The sequence below is a fragment of the Poecilia reticulata genome, chromosome 12 (assembly GCF_904066995.2).
Source record: "Poecilia reticulata chromosome 12, P_reticulata-male-v2, whole genome shotgun sequence".
NCBI classification, from domain to species: domain Eukaryota; kingdom Metazoa; phylum Chordata; class Actinopteri; order Cyprinodontiformes; family Poeciliidae; genus Poecilia; species Poecilia reticulata.
The window spans coordinates 13806458-13826998 of record NC_088841.1 but is presented as its reverse complement, the minus strand read 5'-3'; the positions used below and the strand labels follow the sequence as shown (position 1 = coordinate 13826998).

The 20541-nt window shown below is 37.8% G+C and overlaps 1 protein-coding gene across 5 annotated transcripts in view; it reads left to right on the top strand.

The window, feature by feature from the left end:
- The window catches only part of rgs3a (regulator of G protein signaling 3a), a 142223-nt gene that overhangs the window by 39962 nt on the left and 81720 nt on the right, over positions 1-20541 (top strand). For 3 of the 5 annotated variants that reach the window (XM_008424364.3, XM_081613060.1, XM_008424367.3), the window contains 7 exons: positions 1817-1884; positions 12629-12710; positions 13761-13866; positions 14213-14645; positions 16319-16358; positions 16547-16884; positions 18781-18858. In XM_008424364.3, coding sequence (XP_008422586.1) covers positions 1817-1884; positions 12629-12710; positions 13761-13866; positions 14213-14645; positions 16319-16358; positions 16547-16884; positions 18781-18858 — 1145 coding nt within the window. Of the gene's footprint in view, positions 1-1199; positions 1577-1816; positions 1885-8999; positions 9704-12628; positions 12711-13760; positions 13867-14212; positions 14646-16318; positions 16359-16546; positions 16885-18780; positions 18859-20541 lie in introns of those variants that run through there. The other 2 variants (XM_008424368.3, XM_008424366.3) reach the window with 2 other exon arrangements.

The window sequence follows — 20541 nt, the reverse complement described above, 5'->3', positions numbered from 1 at the left end:
ATATATATATATATGTATAAACACCCTTAAAGGGTTTTTCAAGCTTTATTCTATTAATTAGTTTCTTAAGTAATTTATATTCTCATTAGTTTAGTCATCAATTAGAAATCTTCTGGCTGTGTGTTAAAGACAAAAGTAACATTTTGCTTTTAACATTGATCTTAACAATTTTTTATGTGTAAACTATTAAGAATATAAGATGCCAGCTGGAATTCAGTAATTTATTTATTTTTATTAATGGTACAAATAAAGTGTCTTCAAGTGCCATATTTATCTGGTACATGCATTTTAAAAAGTTCTAAAAACAAAATAAGACTTAAGATCCTGTTTAAACCACAGATAATCTAATGGGGGAAGAAAGCATGGGTATAAAAATAACCTGTTTCATTTCAGTAGATAATTTTGATACTTATAGAAAACTAAATTTGGCTGAAGGAATGAAGCAGGAAACAAACATCATCTCCTATAACACCATGTTTGGTTGTTATCATTCCTCCCAATTGACAGGAGGCATAGTTCTCAAGTCTGCTAACCCAGGTTGTCACTGAAAGTTAAAACATTTTCTACTTTTTATTTTTGCAGAAAGTAGGATACAATTATGCCGGCGGTGGATGAGAAATGTATACACTTATTCCAACTAATTTTAAACATTTAGAAGTAAGGGACATTACATTTCTTTATAACTAATTCATATTTGTTTCTTTTTGCCTGCAAGCTCAATTTACCACTGCAGCACAGCTAGCTAAGAAGAAGCTAGAAAAGCATCGGTTAAAAACTCAACTGAGATTATTGGTTAAAAGTTGTGTTTTACTTAATCAGTTTAACGTTTTCTTTTTGCCACAATAAGTAGCCTCTGTTGACAAGTTCATATGTTGTGGCTGTGTGTTCAATAAGGCTGACAAAAGCTAAAGCAGTTTGTAAATTGCATATCTTGTGAGAGAGGCAGTTTATCAAGGAAACTTTCATCAAAAGGCAAAATATAGCACTTGCTTAAACAGACATGTTTATGACACAGATTCACACGTTTAACTTATCGGCACCCTGTCAGGAATTATTTGAACTGAGTCGACATAATTTGAAGCATTTCACAGCTTGAGGGAAGATTGAGATAACAGTTTGAAGGAACTGTATAGACGACACCAGGTCAGACGTTTCAAACGGAGAGATTATGGTTGCTGTAGAAAGATAAAAGATGGATTGGTGTCTGAGAGGCGGGAGAGACCGAGGGAAGGTGGATCCTCCAAAGAAAAGGTGAGCGAGATACACAGATGGAAACAGAAGATTGAAATAAATTAAAAAAGCGAGACGGGCAAATCTGTATTGTGGCCCAACACTGAATGGTGCCTTTCTGAGCAATAGTTAGAAGGACACTGAGGCGTGAGTCCCTGTAACCACAGCAACTTCACAGGAGCTCTGTGACAGACTGATAATAGAGTGAGAGAGGAGTTCCTTTTCTCTTCTTTACCCCTCCCTCGCTTCTTCCCTCCCTCCCACTTGTTCTCACTCCCATTCCTCCCTTTGGCAAGTTGCTGGATTCTCACATCTTTACGCAATTTTCTTTGATGCAGCTGGCCTGGTGTGTGTGTTTGTTTTTGTTTTTCTTAATTTTACACGTAAAGTTTGAGCAGCAGCCTCATGGATGCTGCTTCCAGCAGCTGAGGGAATAACTCTGAGCGCTTATCTCTCTAGTCACTTTTATGGACGCTTGCAATTGTTTGAGGATAAAATTTTCCGGGAAGCTGTTTTACATTGGAACAAGGGGAAATGTGCTCTAAAGGTACTGTCTCAGCCCGTGATTCTTTTGTCTACATTTCAGAGGCTGTGCTGTCGAGCCATGGTGCTGCCCCTGAGACTGATCAGCCTGAGAATATGCAATGCTTAACAGTAAGTACTACTTAGCATTTTTCTTTTTATTCTATGTCCTTGTGTAGATTCAGCGATTCTCCTGTCTGTGTGGTTGCATGTGAACGTTCTCAATATGAATCGTCAAATGTGCATGAGCATAATTAATAGTGCTGTTGCTGTGTTTTTCCTGAAGCTACAATATTTCCCTTCAGAGATGTTTAACTTTTTAATTTTAGATTACTGCGTTAGTGCTTTGTCTTTTTATTTATTGTGCAATTATGTGTGTGCACATGAATGGATAGGCCTATTTAAAACAAAATAGTTGACCCATGACTTAGCATTGTGCCAAACAAAGTCATCACACAGAAGCATGCCTTCAGTAAGATAGTTACTGCACAAATTCCACGTTGCACGTTCTTTGCAGCCGTAGCAACTAATTAAATTACGTATCTGAGCTTTCAGCAGTGAATAGAGGATGAAGTATTCCTTTTTGAGACGAGGTTTGTCAAAAATGCCTGCTTTCATGTGAATTGCATGTGGAGCAGAAAATTGAAATGGTGTAGTCAGATAGAAGTTACTATATCTTGATTAGTTTTTTTATGCACTCTCTTCTTTATATTTTCTGTTTAAAATATTTCAAGGCATGAGATAATTAAAGAGACTGCACATCAGTGCCATAGGTGATGCTCTGCATTAATTTAGTGAATAGTAGACAGACAATAGAGACAGCTCAAATCAAATGAGCCATTAAAGCAAAGGAATACTTACGATAGCTTGAAAAGAAAATATATGTGCACAGACCTTAGTCCATAGTGAAAAAAGAGGTTTTCTACATTTATGAATCGTGCTTTTTCAAAGCACGATTCATATCGTGCTTTGAAAAAGTGTTTTTAACTTATGTTGTTTGTGTCAGCTGAATGAATAAAATCACATTTAGTAGAAAAGAATAGCTTGAATAAAAACAGAAAGAAACTTCCAAATGATTATTTCATTTTGAATACATAGAAAGCAAATCTGGTTCTTGTTAAATTATTAAATAATTGTGAATAACCACATTTATTGGATATCTGAGCTCAATTTTGCAAGATCATTCAAGCCTGTAGAATAAAGTAAAAAAAAAAAAATCAATCAATCAATTAATCAGGTTCTCTCTCTCTCTCTCTTTCGATAGATAGATAGATAGATAGATAGATAGATAGATAGATAGATAGATAGATAGATAAACATGTAGGACCTGGCAACATGAAGTAGGCTAAAAAATCGCAAAAGTAAAGCTTTCATGCTCAGATCTAAAAAAAAAAAAAAAAAAAAAAAGTGTAAAGACACAATGTGTTTTTTCACAATTTGTGAGCCAAGTCAGAACCATCGGATTTTACATTTATCATTTGTTTATTGTTCAATAATCTGTGTTTTATTCTGATTAAAACAACTCTGCAGAGAACAGTGGCATAAAACTGATGCCAAGTTTCAGCTCCACCTACATTTAACCAGTTTTACATTGTACTTAACTAGTTTTCCAATTACATAAATATATTAATATTTTGGGTGTATTGGTTTGCTATTGGTTATTTATGGTTCATTGTGTTTGTATTAGTTTTTTTTTTTGGTATCTCATAATTCAGGTGCATAAAGGTAATAGTTTCTGGATGCAACTACAACTATTTCTATAAAGCCTGACCATAAACTTGAAGCAGAAAGTCAGAAAATAGCACAGACTGTTCAGCTTTAGCAGTTGCTTAATAAAAGATGCTGGGGGACCCTTTCACCTTGGTTTGGTTAAAAAAGATAAAGTGGGTCATAGAGACAGCTGTACCCTACGTTATGTTTGTTGCTGTGGTTTGGTGACCCGTACTTTAACTCTGACTAGGCACCCCTGTGAACGGTCAGTCTGTCATAAGACCAGTTGACTTCTCCCATTCGCCCTGTCAGGGAGGATTGTGTCACTTCAACAAGTACCGTTTGGGGAGAATAATTCAAACCATAAAGAATGTTTTAAAGAAATTTTTAACAATTAACTTCAGAAAAATGGTTGAATTAACAACTTATTCTCTGATACTGTCAAGAGTCAAATATTAATCATTTGCTGGTGTTACTTCAGCTGAATATATAAACAAAGGCTCACTGCAAACTGAGCTGGTGCTGGTACCAATTTTGGAATAAATTTAATATTGTTTAAATTATATTAAAGTTGTAAAAACATGGCTCCAGATTCTGAACATTCAGTTAGATTTTGCAACCTGACAAAGTCCTGGGATCACCACAGTCAGATGTTACATTGCAGATCTTTCTGGATGGTTTTGATTTGTTTTATACATTACTTTAGCATAAATTGGGACCACTGTGTGATGCAATACATCGGTTCTATCCATCCATCCATTTTCTTTACACCCTTGTCCTTTGTGGGGTTGGCAGGGTTGCTGGTGCCTATCTCCAGCTAACCTTCCGGGCGAGAGGTGGGGTTCACCCTGGACAGGTCGCCAGTCAGTCGCAGGGCAGCACAGAGACAGACAGGACAAACAACCATGCACACACACACTCACACCTAGGGACAATTTAGACAGACCAATTAACCTAATAGTCATGTTTTTGGACTGTGGGAGGAAACCGGAGTACCCGGAGAAAACCCACGCATGCACAGGGAGAACATGCAAACTCCATGCAGAAAGACCGGGGTCGGGAATTGAACCCAGAACCTTCTTGCTGTAAGGCAACAGCTCTACCAACTGCGCCACTGTGCAGCCCACATCGGTTCCACTTCTACCTAATTATTGTTGAGATTTTATTTGTTATCCCTCTCCGTTATATCCTAGAGAACAGTATGAACATGATGGGATGTGCCTGTAAATATTTTGGGACAAGTAAAAGTAAGAGTTTCTTTAAAATTTACTACTACAGTTAAATGACAACTTTATAAAAGCATTGTGTATCAAATTAAATGGTTCTCATCCATTTCAGCTGTTTTCATTTCAGATCACTAGAGCATTAATGAATTTATTAAAGGGAGTATTAGGTAAAATAAACTTTTTTTTTTAGCTTTACATCATGCTATAATGTTATTCCCTCATCAAAACCATACCTGGAGTGTTGCCTTGATTCTTTCATGCATGTCTGAGAAATCCTTTAATCTCCACTGGCAACCTTTCAGGGGCCTAAATGCTTTCCGTCACCAAGCACCACCTTTTCCATGCGGCTTCTTCCCGGAGCTGCAGTCACCAAATCAAGCATCCGCCTCACAGAGCACGCTTATCCCGTGACTTCTGTAAAATGAGCTCAGCTGAGGCACAGTTCCACCAAGTGTTTGCTAATTGCTGCTGGCTAGTCTGAAGGTTCTGAGTGAGGGAGTTGTAGGGGAGGGGTGCTCTGTGAGGTGGAAGCTCTGAAGCTTGGGAACTGTGGAGTAGCTGTGCTTCGAAGGTGGTGCTCGGTCCACCCAGTCATTTTGCATAGATAAATAGTTGCCATGGGAGATCAAAGGATTTCTTAAACGTCCATGAAAGAATCAAGGCAACACTTCAGGTATGTTTATTATAAGGGGATAATATTAGAACATAATTTAAAGCTCAAAAAGTTGATTTTACGTAACACTGTCCCTTTAAAGAGTCGAAGGCCCAATTTCAAGGCGTAAATTGCAAAGTCAAAATTTTTTTCAGTCATGTGATTTTAAACAGTTCAGCTTCTAATGAAGTCTTCTGTAATTAACCACGTTTGAACTAAACCAGGAAATTGTCTACAAAAATGCCAGATACTCCAATACTCACGTTGGAGACCACTGTGGATGTCGTAGGTAACTTAGGTGGAAACACACTCAATTCTCACACGGAAATTCTCACATTTGTATTTGTGATTGGTCGCTTCCTTTCTCTGTTCCCTCCCGCCTTCTCCCACTATCCGGCTGAGTCGGAGTAACATATGATTAAGCAGTCTGTGAAGCACATTCTCAGGAGAGATTTAAATCAGACAGGGGAGAGCACAATCACAGACTAAATTAGGGGCGAATGGAAAACCTTTCAGTCTTTCTCCTCTTTTCACTTCAAGTTTTTTGTTGCCTTATTCTTGTTTCTTTCCAGACCACTGAATGTTTTCCTCTCTCACTGTGCAGTGCTCTCCTTCACCTCGTTGTCCTCTTTTCTCTCTCTCTCTGTTCCATGTCATTTCTGTCTCTGTCACCCCATGGTCATAACCCTGACAAGACAAAGAGCTCCATGGTACCATCTGCTGCCCGCTGCTTACTAGCTCAGACATTTTCCGTGTTTGTTGGACTTGCACATGAACCGCTTTACAGATCTGCATTTTATTTCAGCTGCAGTGTTTATTTATTTATTTACTTGTTGCAAGTTAAACTATGTTTGAGAGGTGATTTGTGACCTTTAGAAATTGTGCCGTTCAAAAGTAATGTTGGGATGATCTCTCCATCTAGAAAATCCCGTAACCCTGACACGCTGCTCATCCACTTTATTTCCCATATAAGCATTTAAATAAATGTACAAGCAAAGGAGAAAATAGCAGCTCCCTAATGTAATGGACAGGAGGTTGCATGTTTGTGAATGTTAGCAATAGTTCCACCTTGGGTATGTTGTCCCCCAGCATCACTTTGCTTGTCAACCAGCATTAGCTCCTTAACAGCCCCTGTGGGAATGGACTTGACAAGTCTGTCCATTAGGGAAAAGATGAAAAGGAATGGTGAAGGGTACAGGAAGAGAATAGAAAGTTTTTTTTATTTTTAACTTTGTAAAAATTTGTAATATGGTGTATCTTACAGCTGTAAGATCCCGCTGGATCTTACAGCTCTGTTTCTTTATTTTTCTCCTTCATTTGATATGAAAGGATTGTAATAGAAGCTGAAAGCGGCACACACATGTTCGGAGAGAGTAAAAATTCAGATCTAAGGATGAGTTTTTCATTACCATCACTGTATGCATAAATCAGTTACAGTTCATCTTAATCAGTTTGAGATCTGCTCTGGAGACAGATGGCAGTGTTGGCCTCTCAATAAGTCTGCTCACAAATTCAGCTCAGATTTAAACAGCTCTTTGTATGCTATTTAGTATATTAGTATATCACTTAGAAGTAATGTTGTACTTTTAACATATATATATATATATATATATATATAGTCAGGATAGTTACATTTCTTGCTGAAATTATGAGCCACTTGTTAAATGAACTTAACTTGGCCTGTTTAGAAATCTTAATCTATCATGACATATAGTTTATGTGATGAAATGCTCTTGTCAGTTACTAACATTCAAAATGAAAATGAGAAAAATGAAGCTTTTACTCTTAAAAACTTGATTGAATTTGTCTCTGATATTGAATATGCACCAGTCAGGCTTTTTATGGACTATGCCGACTTTTATAGTTCGATGAAGGAGTTTTACAGTTCATCATAACCACTCTCCCCTAACTTTAAAAAACTTATTAAACTCCAAAAGATGCGCCAAAGCACAAAGTACATCCTGTTGATTGGTGTGTTTATAGATGGACGATGGTTTGCATTGTTTTCTATTAAACAGTTTCTTAATTCACAACTTTCATGTTTCTCCTACAACTAGGTTTGCACAACAAAATTATCAATTCTTATTTATTTATAGCTAGATTTCAGTTCTTATTTTGATTTGAGAAACAAAGCTAAATTACCTCTGAAGGGTATTTGAAGTAGTTTTAGGGTTGAATTCGAGGAATTGCTCAGGTCCAAGAAGATTATTTTAATTCTGCCTTTCAAATAAAAGTAAAACATTCTACCTATAGTGTTGAAACTTGTGTTGTGTAATTATGACTGTGTAATCAATCTATTGCTGTTCAAATTCCAACTGCAGTGAGCTGTGAGTCTGAACTTGGCCTTAGACCCATCTTGTGTGTTCACTGGCTTGGAAGAGACGTCCTCCTTTGATAGCTGTTTATTCAGGTCAGAAAGAGTGAGATGGGGAGACACAAAGTAAGACAGAGATCCCACACTGCTGAAAACCAGATTGGCCTTGCCTGGCTCCTCGTCAAGCTTTTCAAAACTCTTCTTTCAGTCCTCTGCCCGAGATGTGTTTTCTTCTCTCCCTCTAATCCGTCCTTCTGCCCATTTAGAGGTGAACAGCGCAGTGTGAAAGAGAGAGAAAGTGTTTTTGTGAGCTTGATGGCTAACCCTCGCCCTTTGAAAAGGCAAACAGGCACAGGCTACCATTACCACTGGCATGAAGAGACCCTAAAACAATGGTGTTTTCTGCCACTTTATTAACGTTGTAGAGACAAGTGCAGCATTGCTCCTCTGTCACTTCTCTGTCCATGTTTCATCCCACGAGCCAGGCATCCAAGCAATTAAAGGAGAAAGAGGCACGCTGGGAAATAATGGGGCTGCTAAGGGTGAGACAGGCCACTGCAGTATTGGTAATTAAAGAGGGCTTTTCCCCTGCTCTCCTTTTAATGCGTTTATTATTTGCAAAAGTCCGTGCGGATTTTTAAAAAAACAGTTATGTTTGGATAACTAGAAGAAGAGGGAAGCGGGGGACTTTTTAAGAGTTCGCAGGCCTGTGAATTTCCGTACGTAGTGGTTTGAGGTGAGCGGGAACAGCTGAAAGGAAAAGCAGAGGAAATATGGAAGTTGAAAGCATAACAAACAACCACAAGGTCTGGACGTAGACTGGGGAGTGTGGGAACGATGCTGGAAAGAGTATGATGAGGTGTGAAGTGTGTGTGAGAGTAAAGCATGTCCCTGAGCAAATCTGGTGTCATTGTGTTTTTGTTGGGGGAAACGAGGCCATTAAAATCTCTTGGACACAAAATGTTGTGGTCAATTTGAAACTTTTTGCATTAATAACCCCAGCATTTGGAGATTGACACGACTGTGATGCTCCTATTTTAATAAACTTTTTATTGCTACTATTTTGTGTGAATGTGTCTCTGCCATGCCACCTATGTTGGAACTGTAGCACCTCTCGCAACCTCATAGTGAGGACTCAGGAAGCAAACTGGCCTTATCGGAGGCAGACACACAAAGCCGCTCGGCCTGTAGGATGGCGAGGTATGCATAAGTGCATGCGTGTCGGTGTGTATGTGTGTGTTTTTTGGTGGGGGGTGGGTGTTGTTGAGGTGGGAGGCACTTCCTCCTATTCTTCTACTGTTGAAGAGTTCCCATGAGCACCCCTGCCAGGAGCTACAGTGTGGCCTCAGCAGGCTGAGCCAGCGCCAGTCTCGCCTGCGTGACGCCACTACATACACTCACACAGCTGATCTCAGTAGCTTCTGCTGCTACTGTTGTTCTGGACACTCTTGGCACAGAGCGGACAAGACAAATGTAAGTTGGACGGAGAGAAGGAACTCGAGAGTGGAGATTTGACCAAAGTTGACGGACAGTAAGCGAGACATTTGGAAGCTGCGGTTGTGAAGAAAGTGATGGAAAGCTTGCATACGTGAATGTGGATTGATGTGCTTGAAAGGAAGACGGTGCAACTGGAGGTCAGTGGTTAAAAAAAAAACAAGACAAAAAACTTGGATTGAGTCAGTTTACCCAAAGTTAATGCAGAGAAGATTCAAGTGTGGTTGAAGATACCTTAACTGAACCGACAACTGGGAAGTCCAGCATTAAGGTCACCATATCCACCTTTTGGAAACTATCATGATGATACACAACACGCTGAAGTCCACTCAGCCTTCAGAAGCCAGCCACAGGAGAACAAACTCTGCCGCTCAAAGAAAGCTGTGGCGATACTCTGGCTGCAGAGGGGGAAACCAGGTGGAAAGCCACCGTCGCAGTGTGTGCGTCTTGACTGCTGACCTAAATGGTGGAGATGGTGGAGGGAGAGGAGGCGGTGGTGTAATGCACACTATCCACGGGCTGTGTCACCTTTGCATCGGATGCAGGCTGCCTCAGGTGTGTAAAAAATAAATAACAGGAAGAGGTAGTGAAAGGATGGAGCGGGGTTGTTGTTAAAAGATGCATTAGCTGTTTGGTATCAATCTGTGTCACACCACTTTAAACACTAGCACATCTTTTTTTATTACTGAAGAGTCAAATGCACTTTTTATGGTCTTTCCACGAGTAAATGCAGGGGATGTCCGGATGCATTTCTTTTAAAATAGGGGCACAAGCTCTCTGTTTTTAAATTATTTATCCTCTCACATTGTCAGAGAAAGATCTGATGGAGGAAAAAAAAAACAGAAATGGACACGTTAGCGAAAGGATACAAATTATTAAAAGCTGCAAGGAATAAAAACCCGAGGGGAAAAAACACGAAGAGACAAGTTAATTGTTCCCAATATAAAAAGCTGTTGCAGCTTGAGAATAAGGTTGAGATCACATGACAGAAATACAGCAGAACATGTCGTTAGATTTAGCAACTGAAAATATCTAGCCAGATAACATTGTTTAATCGTGCAGTTATCATGACATGCCTGGTAAATTTCATTTAGTCTGTGTTAAACTGTCAGCAGTTAATGTTTACCCTTTCCTGCACTGCTGGAAAGTAGATAAGACATGTCCTGCAATCATCGGATGGAGACTGGAGACTGACCTGCTCCTCCCTTTATACAGTCGGGTCCAAAAATCATGGCTTGACATTGTGGCGTGGGAGTCAAAGGGACATAGTCAAAAAAACAAAACAAAACGTAAAGATATAGGCAGAGGAGCTTTTTTCTTTTTATCACATCCTAATTTGATAAACAATAAATAAATATAGCTTGATTTTAAAATGCCCAGTTAATCTTGCCATTTTTTTTTTCAACCAAATACTAGTTAAATACCAATAAACTCATCAACCAGTTTTCACTCAGTTTTAATCAGCAGGTCAAATTTTAAAAGTTTAATCATAAATTGTTTTGTTTGTTCATTCTCATCAACACTTTTAGCTCTTGCTTTTTTTATGCAACCTATTCTTTCATGCACTTTGTTTTGAGTTCAGGAAAACTCGGATAAAAATGGAGTTGTATGCTTTGATGCATAAGCAGATATGATCTTATTGTAGTTTTCAGTTGGATTCAGGACCACTACTTTTACCAAGAACCTGTAACATTTCTTTTTGTCTGATATTTGTGACGTTAAATTGTTACATGAAAAAACGTTGGCAATGGAACCATTAACAGAACAAGTAAAATCCAAAATTGGCTAGAAAAGAAGATGGCATTTGAGGACTTGCCATAAATTACAATACAATAAAACAAAGTGAAGTCAAAAGATGTGAAGTTAAAAAGAATTACGATGGTATTTTTTATGGCTTCTTTTAGAAAGAAGATTCATTATTTCATTTTTTCCTACCTTGAATTAAGTTCTAGTATTCTCTTCTTATACCCATTTGTGAAACGCACAGAATTGTTAAATTTTTATTTATCTGAGCCAGTCATTCGTGTACCAGTGTCTGCCTTTCCTTTCTTCTTTGGATGAGGAGAATTGCACTGAGATGTTTTGTCTTTTCTAAGTACTCAAGAAATGGTTGTTCTTATGGGAAGGCTTTGATTAGTCTATGGTGATCTCAGCTGTTCAGGGAGGAAAGTCCAGGACTAAAACGACAAATTAAACACACACTGGTGACCGAGTGTGTACACAATAACGGGTGATGACCAGAAGTAAATTTTTATTGCAGCCAAATGAGTCATCCGATTGTATCTGTAGCCCTATAATTGTTTTTTCAAACTGGTTAAGTGTAGCGACGGTCTAAAACAGAGCCTTATTCAACAGACTGAAGCTTGCTGCAAGATGTCAAAAGCACCAGTATTCAGGGCACATAAAATCAGTGGACTATGAAAACCTACAATTTTACCCGACATTTTAGGGTCATCATGAGCTTTGGGCTTCAGAATAATCACCACATTTCTCCAAGCTACTGCGTCCAGCTCATAGGCAGATTGAGCCAGCTTACTATAGAAAAAGAGAGCAAAAAAAAAAAAAGTGAATGTCTGTGTGAGTTTCATGTCCATGGCTTTCATCGGATGGAAAGTGAAATGTTTTGGATGGAATTGTGTTTACTTTGGCTGACACATATATGAGCTGTTTGACAATGCAAGGGAAAGGGAGATAATGGGTTGGAGTCATCCGAGCTGTTGCTTTGTATCTGCTGCTCTGGATACAATAAATGTGAGGTTTTGAGTAGGGGGGGGGGGATTATTTGTATTTTTAAAGAACATTGAGATTGGTTTAATTATGCCACTACATCCTCATCCGTCAGTAGGACTTGTTTTCTATCTTTCAAAGTTAGCTGTTGAGGTACACATTTTAGAAAAATGTAATCATTTTGAAACAAGGAATTTAGAAGTGACTAAAAACTCAGACAACCTCATTAGGCAGTAGAAAATTGTTTTCTGCACTCCAAGCCATATTGCTGTTCTAGCAGATTAAATATTCATTACCTTAATTGTAGCAGCATATGCAGAAAAATTATGATCTATATTCACTATTTACATTAAGAAAGAACGTAAATACAATTATAGCTTCTTTAAATATTTGTGACATCTGGAATTTCCCAGAATACATTTTTTTTTTTTTTTTTTTACACGCCAAGTTTACAATATTAATAAAAACTAGATTACAACAACCATTTTGTTTTTCTTTCCTTTCCAACTGTTTGATTAAGAGTGATTTTCTTTCTACTCTGGAACTGTTTTTCTTTCGCACTCAGCTAATTGTGTTCACTAGGAATCTGCTGTCAGGACAGTTTTAATAGGAAGTAGTAACAGAAAACAAATCTACTTAATCATCCTGCAGGAAGGAAGCTGATTTATTTATTTTTTTTAATCCTTGAGAAATGGGGTGGGAAAGAGTCAATCACTGTACCACAAAATGACTAAGTTTGTGTGTGTTTTGCAGGTGACCATCCTTCGAGGGAAGGATGGATATGGATTCACCATCTGCTCAGATTCCCCTGTGAGGGTGCAGGCTGTTGATCCAGGCAAGTTTTGTGTCCTCATGTCAGCGTTTATAAAGGACAACAGTCAATCTCCAGTTCGGTCTATAAAATGTTTATATTTGCCAAAATGTCTTGTTGCTTCTGTCAGTTTTCAGTATAGCTATATTTTATTGACTAAGCCAAATATTGAAAATCAGATTTTTTTTTTCTCAGATTTATTTTTTTTTACATTGCTTGTGAGATGAACTATGACATATGCGTTAGGATGAAAGTTCCTCGTTTCACACTAGCCTCAGATTGGTGTCTCTTTTTTGGAGTTATGCTTTGGAGGCAGAAATAGGATTGAAAGTGGTCTCTTGACTTTATACACATTTCTCCTGACTGTTTGTAGCATAAACCTTTTAGAGCGGCACAGCTACAGTCCTCACTTGAATACAATCAAGAATCCCTGAAGGGAGCAAAGATTAGGGTGATGGCAAAACTTTCTTAAAGATGTGGAGCTCATCATAAGTATAAAAATAATTTTTTGTTATTTTTCTGTAATGACTATAAAGACTTTTTTTTATGTAAATATAAACAGATATTTGTTTTTCTTTTCCAAATTGATCCTCCTTTTACATGGTTTTATTATATTTTGAAAGATACCAGTTTCCTTATGTCTTGAATTAAAATAATATTTTATCTAAATCTACATGTCATGTGAATAAATTGGGGTTTAATTGTAGCTTGTTTATGTTTGATAGGACAAGGAGGGTCATGAGAAAACTAGCCAGATGTGTTGACGGTTTAGGTCATCCTGTGAAGCCAGAATTTACCGTCGCATAGTTATCAAATATAAAAATAATATATTATTCTGATTGCACTGTGTTGGATTTAATCAGAAGCCTGCCTATTATACAAATATCAGACTACGTTCCTTAATATGACAGGCAAGCAACAGGAGATAACTTTTCTGAATGCATTCAAAACATAAACATTGTGTCTAAGCAATCCATAATTCCTTCTCCATCAGAAAAAGTATAATAGTAAAAGAAATACAGGCTCATGTAGTATCAGTGTTTCATGATTTCAACTCTCCTTTTCCTCTTACAGGGGGTCCAGCAGACCAGGCTGGTCTGCAGCAGCTGGACACACTCCTGCAGTTAAATGGTCAGCCAGTGGAACAGTGGAAATGTGTGGACTTGGCCCACGCAATAAGGTATCCAGAACATAAAAGTTTTAGGTACTTTATTTACTGCGCATTTTTAGATCCACATCCAGTGCTTCTACCAACACTAGTTTGGAAGTCTTTCCATTACATTTACTCTTTTAACAAACTGAAATAAATGTGATACAATACAAGTTTTTGACCAGTTTAACTTGGAGACCATAATAAGTAGCTGATGGCTGTCATTGCTTTTTGAGTGGACTCATTTTAAGCCAAAAGAAATTTTTGTTTATTGTTTTTAATTTACTTCTTTACTTCTCTGTCTCCATTTAAGCAACTTTTTAATCGCACAAAGATGGATATGATTTCCTGTATTTTTTTGTCCTGTCTGTTGTAGAAACAGTGCCAATGAAATTACAGTGGTGGTGTGGCGTACCAGTCCCTCGGCTAAACCCAGTTTTGAAGGCCTCATCCACCGGCCCTCTTACAAACCCTCAACCTCAAACTACGACGCTCCCTCCCCGCCCACCCGCAGGCGCGCGCCAGATGTCGGCCCAAGCAAAGCTCCGCCAGCGGTGCCGCCTCTCCCAGCGCACCACCGCCCTACTGCAGCCCACAGGCTGCTGGTGAACGGCTCTGAAACTGGAAACAGTGTCGGTGGGAGCAGAGGGACGCTGGCGTGGGGAGCCCACATGGGATCGGCTGAGGAGCTGGATGGTAAACCTCGTCTCCTCCATCATCCTCCAACCGCCACATTAAAGGGAACCAGGGTGAAGGCATCCAATGGGGACAATTACATCATCCTGGCACCCATCAACCCTGGAAGCCAGGTACCACAGACTGGTGGAGGGCTGCATCTTTATCATCTTCTTCGTCCTCCTCATCCTCATTATGGTCATTTGGTGGCACAACCTAGATACGTTTCCTTACCTTACATCCCTGGCTCCGATAGATAGATTGATTGTCTGTTCAGTGTGTCTGTGTCCTGTGGATTAATGCTGTTTTGGTGATTTATGCATGTTTTCAACACATTTCATGTTGCACATATAGACCATTTTCTTAGATGTTAATAATACAGTATAATCAAGTTTTTGTGTTGATATTTGTTTTGTTACATTTCTACCAACCAGAAATTATTTTCATTTTCGAAAATAATGCTTTTGTGCATAATTTATCTACAAATATAATCCAGATAATTATTTTTGTGTCATTAATTACATATACATACCTTTAATATACATACCTTTAATTTTAATTTAGAAAATCCTCAAAAATATTTCTCTGAGGTATATATATTGAAATCAGTTAATTCTGTAACTTGCATGTACATTCACAACATGACATGTCAGTTATATTTTTTACAGAACATACTCCTTTTTGTATTTGAAGTAAAGTTTCAATCATAAAAAAATGAAATAAAGCGAATCAAATGAATCAAAAAGGCTGATCTGAATTCCTCAGCTAACACGATACTAACAAACATGTTGAATCAAAAATATTGAGGACCTGTTTAAAGCACTGCTGCAGTTCTTGTTGAAGTAAAATTTGCATCTCAGCTCGTATAAGGCTGTTTTTATTAAGCAAATCTCTTAAAAGAGCTTAAATTATCTATAATCTGTCTAACTCATCCTTTTCTTTTTGTTCTTACTTTTATGTCTGTCACTTGAAGCTGTCTGTGTGTTGTGTTACAAGTATCCCTCTTGCACTTTTCTGTATCTGTGCTTTCCAGCTTAAGGTTCATTAGAAGGACAAAAATGAGTGTTACCGTCTGAGTCATAAGAGCAGTTGGATGTCAGGAGATGAAGCAGACAGACTCACAGAAATAACAGACTAGTTTATTGAAAAAAAAAAGTGTAGCCTGAGGAAAAAGAGCCACATACTATCATTCTGAGTAAACCTTTCTCTTCAGACAGCTTAAAAATCAGTCTCTGTACAAAAGGGAAGCTTTGTTGGGTTTAGACAGGCTAAAAATAATAAAGGCCCTTTGGAAATGGGTCATGTTTGTGGCATCTCAAATGAACAAAGTATTGTAGTTCACAAAAATGCTTTGAAAGCGCACACCAACTCTTCTGTTGCATTGTACTTTTAGAGTAATGAAATATCTTAAAATGTTGCATCGCTTCCCAAATGTTACTTTAACTTCCACATAAATCTGATTAGTATATCTGGCAATGACTTCCCCTGATGCATATTGTATAACAATGAGACCAGCAATACCTGTCAGGGTTCACAGACTGATTAGATGGATGATCCCAAACTGCAGATAATTGCTTAAAAAAATCATAACTCAGCAACCCGAGTCAACAGCATCAATAGTTGCTAGAAGAAATTATAAACTCTTACAGCCAATTAGTGTTAAAATGTTTTGTTAATTACAATTAGCATAGTCTGTGGCATACATTAGCTTGGACTTTTTGAAAAGATCTTTTAATTTTATTGATTGTGACTCATAGCTTTGCTGATACAAACAATCTCAGTGTTATTTCATCCTGCTTGCTTTCAGATACTGAGGCCTGTGTATACCGACAACCAGGGTACATTAGGTAGGACATGCACTCTAAGTTATGCTTTCATTATTACTTTGAATCTAAAACTTCACACTTTATTGTTTTTTCAAATCTCTTAAAATTACAATGTCCTTTTGACTTGACTGTTTTCTTGCATTGGTTTAGTAGATAATAAATAAAAAAATGTGGTGATTTTATGTTTTTGATGTGTTTCTTGGTTTTAGGTTACAACAGATTGTACTCCACACGGCAGACTACTGGTCCACAGCCTCAGAGCAGTGCTGGTGGTAGTAATGCCTTTACTGGGGGTGTTACTGGTGGTGGTGGCAATGGTGGTGGTGGCTTCTCCAGCCGTACTGGGTTCCTGCGACGATCTAACAACTCCAAGGCGTCAAAAGGCTCGTCCACCTCCCCCACTGTCGGCCTCGCTAACTATCAACAACAGAATGCCAATTTTGCTAACTACCAGAACTGTACGATTGTCCGCTCACATACTCCACACGCCAATTATGGGTATGTCAAAGTCGCGCCGAAGATCCTCATCTTCCCCATATTTGTTCAGGTTAGTCAGTCTTACATTCTTTAATGTTTTAGTTGTGAGTTTTGACACAGCTTGTCTTAAATTTACATATTTGCTATACTGATAAATTGAATTTTACCATGGTAGTATTTCACATCTGATTCTTGTTCCTTGTTAGGTTTTTAACATCTGTGATGAAACAGATTGGGTTTTTTTAAGCCAATTTAACCCTGTTTTCCACTGTTTGTGACATTCAGTCAGAATGCATTTTTAATCAGTGAGCAAATCTTTTAGAGATTAAAAAAAAAAATGTTTCTTCAAATTCTGAAGAGACATTTTAATAATGTTTGTGAACATTGTCTTCGAACAATATGGCCAAACAATATGAGTATCCCTCCACAAAGTTCTTAGTTTGCTTTCATTTTGGCCAAGTCCTCATGACAAAACTACTTATAACTGATTAAAGATCAGGTGCTGCATTGCTTGCATACACCTTTCGAGCTCTGCCCATCCATTTTCCACTAATATGAGTGAGTTTAATTCCTTAAACCCCTTTTAACTTATTCAACTGTATACTCACTGTCATTGTTCAATTGGAAAAACCTTTTTTGCCCAAGCTCATTTCCTGGTTGACGTCCTGAAATGCTTTAGTAGTTCCACATAATGTCTCTTCCTCATTTTGCTATCTAGTTTTTTTTTTTTTTCTTCAAGTGTATCCGTCTTTTCTATTAGCAGCAAAACACACCCACAACATGCAGCTGCGACACCTTTACTTTAGAGTTGAGATGGTGTTTTCAGCCTTTCTTTAAATGTACCAACGGTCTTCATGGACACCAGCACATCAGCACAAGTCTCCGAAAACTAACTCTTAAAAATCTACAAAATTCTGTGAGCTTTTCTGTGTTCACAAGAGAAAGGTATAATAAATATAGCATGTGCAGGCTGTTCCGTGAATGAATTTGGCTCAGAGGAAATGTATTTAAAGTTTGTGACAAAAATATATTTTTGGCCTTTTTAGTTTAACTTCACTTTTTGAGTCATGAGTCATGAGTTTGCTATTTTCATACGGCATTATGCAAGAGTTGATTTTAAACACAATTTTAGCCTTAAGGCTACAGCAGTTGTATAAAGAGACTGCAGATCATCGTTAAGTGTGACCATATGGGGTAATAAACTTACAGTTGCCAAATAAATAAGCATATGGTTTATGTTAGAGTTGGCTTTGGAGTTTTTTTCAACTTTTCACTTGAATCACTGTGGATAAAAAAATGTGCTACTGAACTTTAGAGCAGGACTGAAAACTCCAAAGTCAAAAAGTAGGAAGCAGATGGGACTTTAGTGAAGTCATGTTTTGCTACTAAATAATTAGTTCTGCATGTAAAACACACCATGCTCTGAATATCAAAGACAAAATTTAGAAATATGGTCACAATGTCAGAAAACAGCTGCTACCACAATTGTTTTTTTTTCTATCAAGAATCCCTCTGAAATTTGTATCTTTGAAAATGTACACAGACATTGAAACAGGCCCTTTTCTCACCCTGGACTTCAGAGGAAGTCCCCCTCCTCCCACGTTGTGGCACTTGTGCATTTTTTGTGCCGGTCTTTTGTCACCGCACATTTTGCTTCTGTGTCATGACTCACTTTGATTCTCAGTAGAGTAACTTTCAGTTGTGGTGTTAGTTTAAAAAAATCATACTGGCTCTTTGAGATTGACCAGATCAGTTGGATTAAGGAATCATAATGGACTTGGTATTGTACATTTTTTTATTATTATCAGTTGCATGCAATTGCACTTGTTTCTTAGCAAATCCCTTAACATATGCTCATGTGTACAGCAGTGTTGACGGTTTAATGCTTCGTGGGATTTGATAATTGCTTTGCATATTGCTAATGTACTAAAGAATTTTTGCTAATTTGATTTTCTCCTGCAACCAGCCTCTGGATCTGTGCAGCCGAACACTCATCATATCCGAGGAGATGATTCTACATGAGAGCAAACACCACTCTTTAAAGGTGAGTCACATTGTTGCATTAAAAATGGATGCTGGAATGAGTGCACGTTTGTCTGGGTGAAATGTAAATATACGCAAGAATATCACAAACCTTTTTAGCGATGTAAAAATTAGTCATGTTTTGAAGTGGTTTACATGGAAAGCAATCTAAACCTCAAAGTAGGATGCATCACTTGGCCGAGAACAGTATTCACTTATTTTGGTGCTTCCCTGTTGCATGCAAAAAATACATCAGGACGTAATACTATTTCTGACTTTGGCTATCAAGGAAATTATTTTACCACATGTTTCTCAATCGCTCATATTTTGCTGGAAGAAGAAGGTGCTTATGTCATGCACAGAAAATTAAATTAAATGAGATTTTGTGGCACTTATTAAAAATTTCTGCAATGGACAAAACCAAATAGGAGGAAAATGTGCAAACATTTTGTGTGTATTTTTTTTAAATCATTTTTTATTTTGCATTGTACTAACCATGGCATACGCATTGTACAGAGAATAGAACAGATTCTTTTTATTTGACCAAAAGTTTTTCTCTATTCCACTGGTGCATATTAGAGTGGTTTTGCATGCATTTTTGCATCCACAAAAAATGTGGAGCATTTGCATAAGAGGTCGGTAGGCAGTAGAGAGATTCCTTAATACTTTTATTTTGTATGCTGAGCTGTCGCATGTTTGAGTCCAACAGATATCTACAGATATGATTCAGAAGAAATTATTTAGCAAATAAAAACCAAAACAGTTTTAGAATAACCTGCATTATGCAGCACTTAAATTAAATTAATGCAGTTCATCCATATGAAAAATGGGATAATCATTTCTGCCCCATATATGTAAAATACTCTTTATGCATCAATTGCTTGAATGTTATCATTCTGTGCTATCCTGTTTTTTCATGTCGGTGTGCAATAAAACTAATAAATTTTGGCCAGTGGAATGTGGGTAATTGGGCAGAAAAACCTGTGACCCATGTTCTGCTACAATTCTGTAGTCAAAGCTTTAATTGTGACCACAGTACCCAAGTAACATCTTTCCGCTTACAAAAACTCTAATGAAAAAAATGCATGGTTGCCTCAACTTTCATGATTTAAAATGTACAGGTAAAGTAAGGTCAGTGTAGGCTGGTCTGCAAAAGGTGTCTTTTTTTCTTAAAATAAATATTTTGGGTGCCAGATAGCTCAGTGGTAGAGGAGGCATACCATATGCAGAGGCTACAGCCCTCAACACAGTCAACTCTGGTTCGATTCTCTGCCACGAGCCTTTTACTGCATGTTTTTGTGCCCTTCTTTCTGTCCAGCTGCTAATAAATAAAGGCCACAATAACTAAAAAAAAAACAAAAACAGAGTCATTCACATTTTTGTAAAGTACATGTGATTTCTGGTATGCAGTGCAGTAGATTCTCGTTGGGGTTATAAAACAAATATTTTGCTGCTAATGTTTGTCATGAGGGAGTTTCTCTCCACTCTGCTTCTTTAAACAAGCTGTTTTGTGCTCTGTCTGTTGTTGCAGCTTTATGAGAGTTGAGTGAGTTTATGTGTGTGGGGGACAACTGTTCACACAAATTGTTGGCTATGCAAGGTCTGCTTGTGTATGGCAGTGGAGTTTTTATTGAAGAGAATTAGCTAGTATTTCTCTATTTTTTATTATTGAGAGTATTTATGAAACAGAAGAATGCAAGAATAA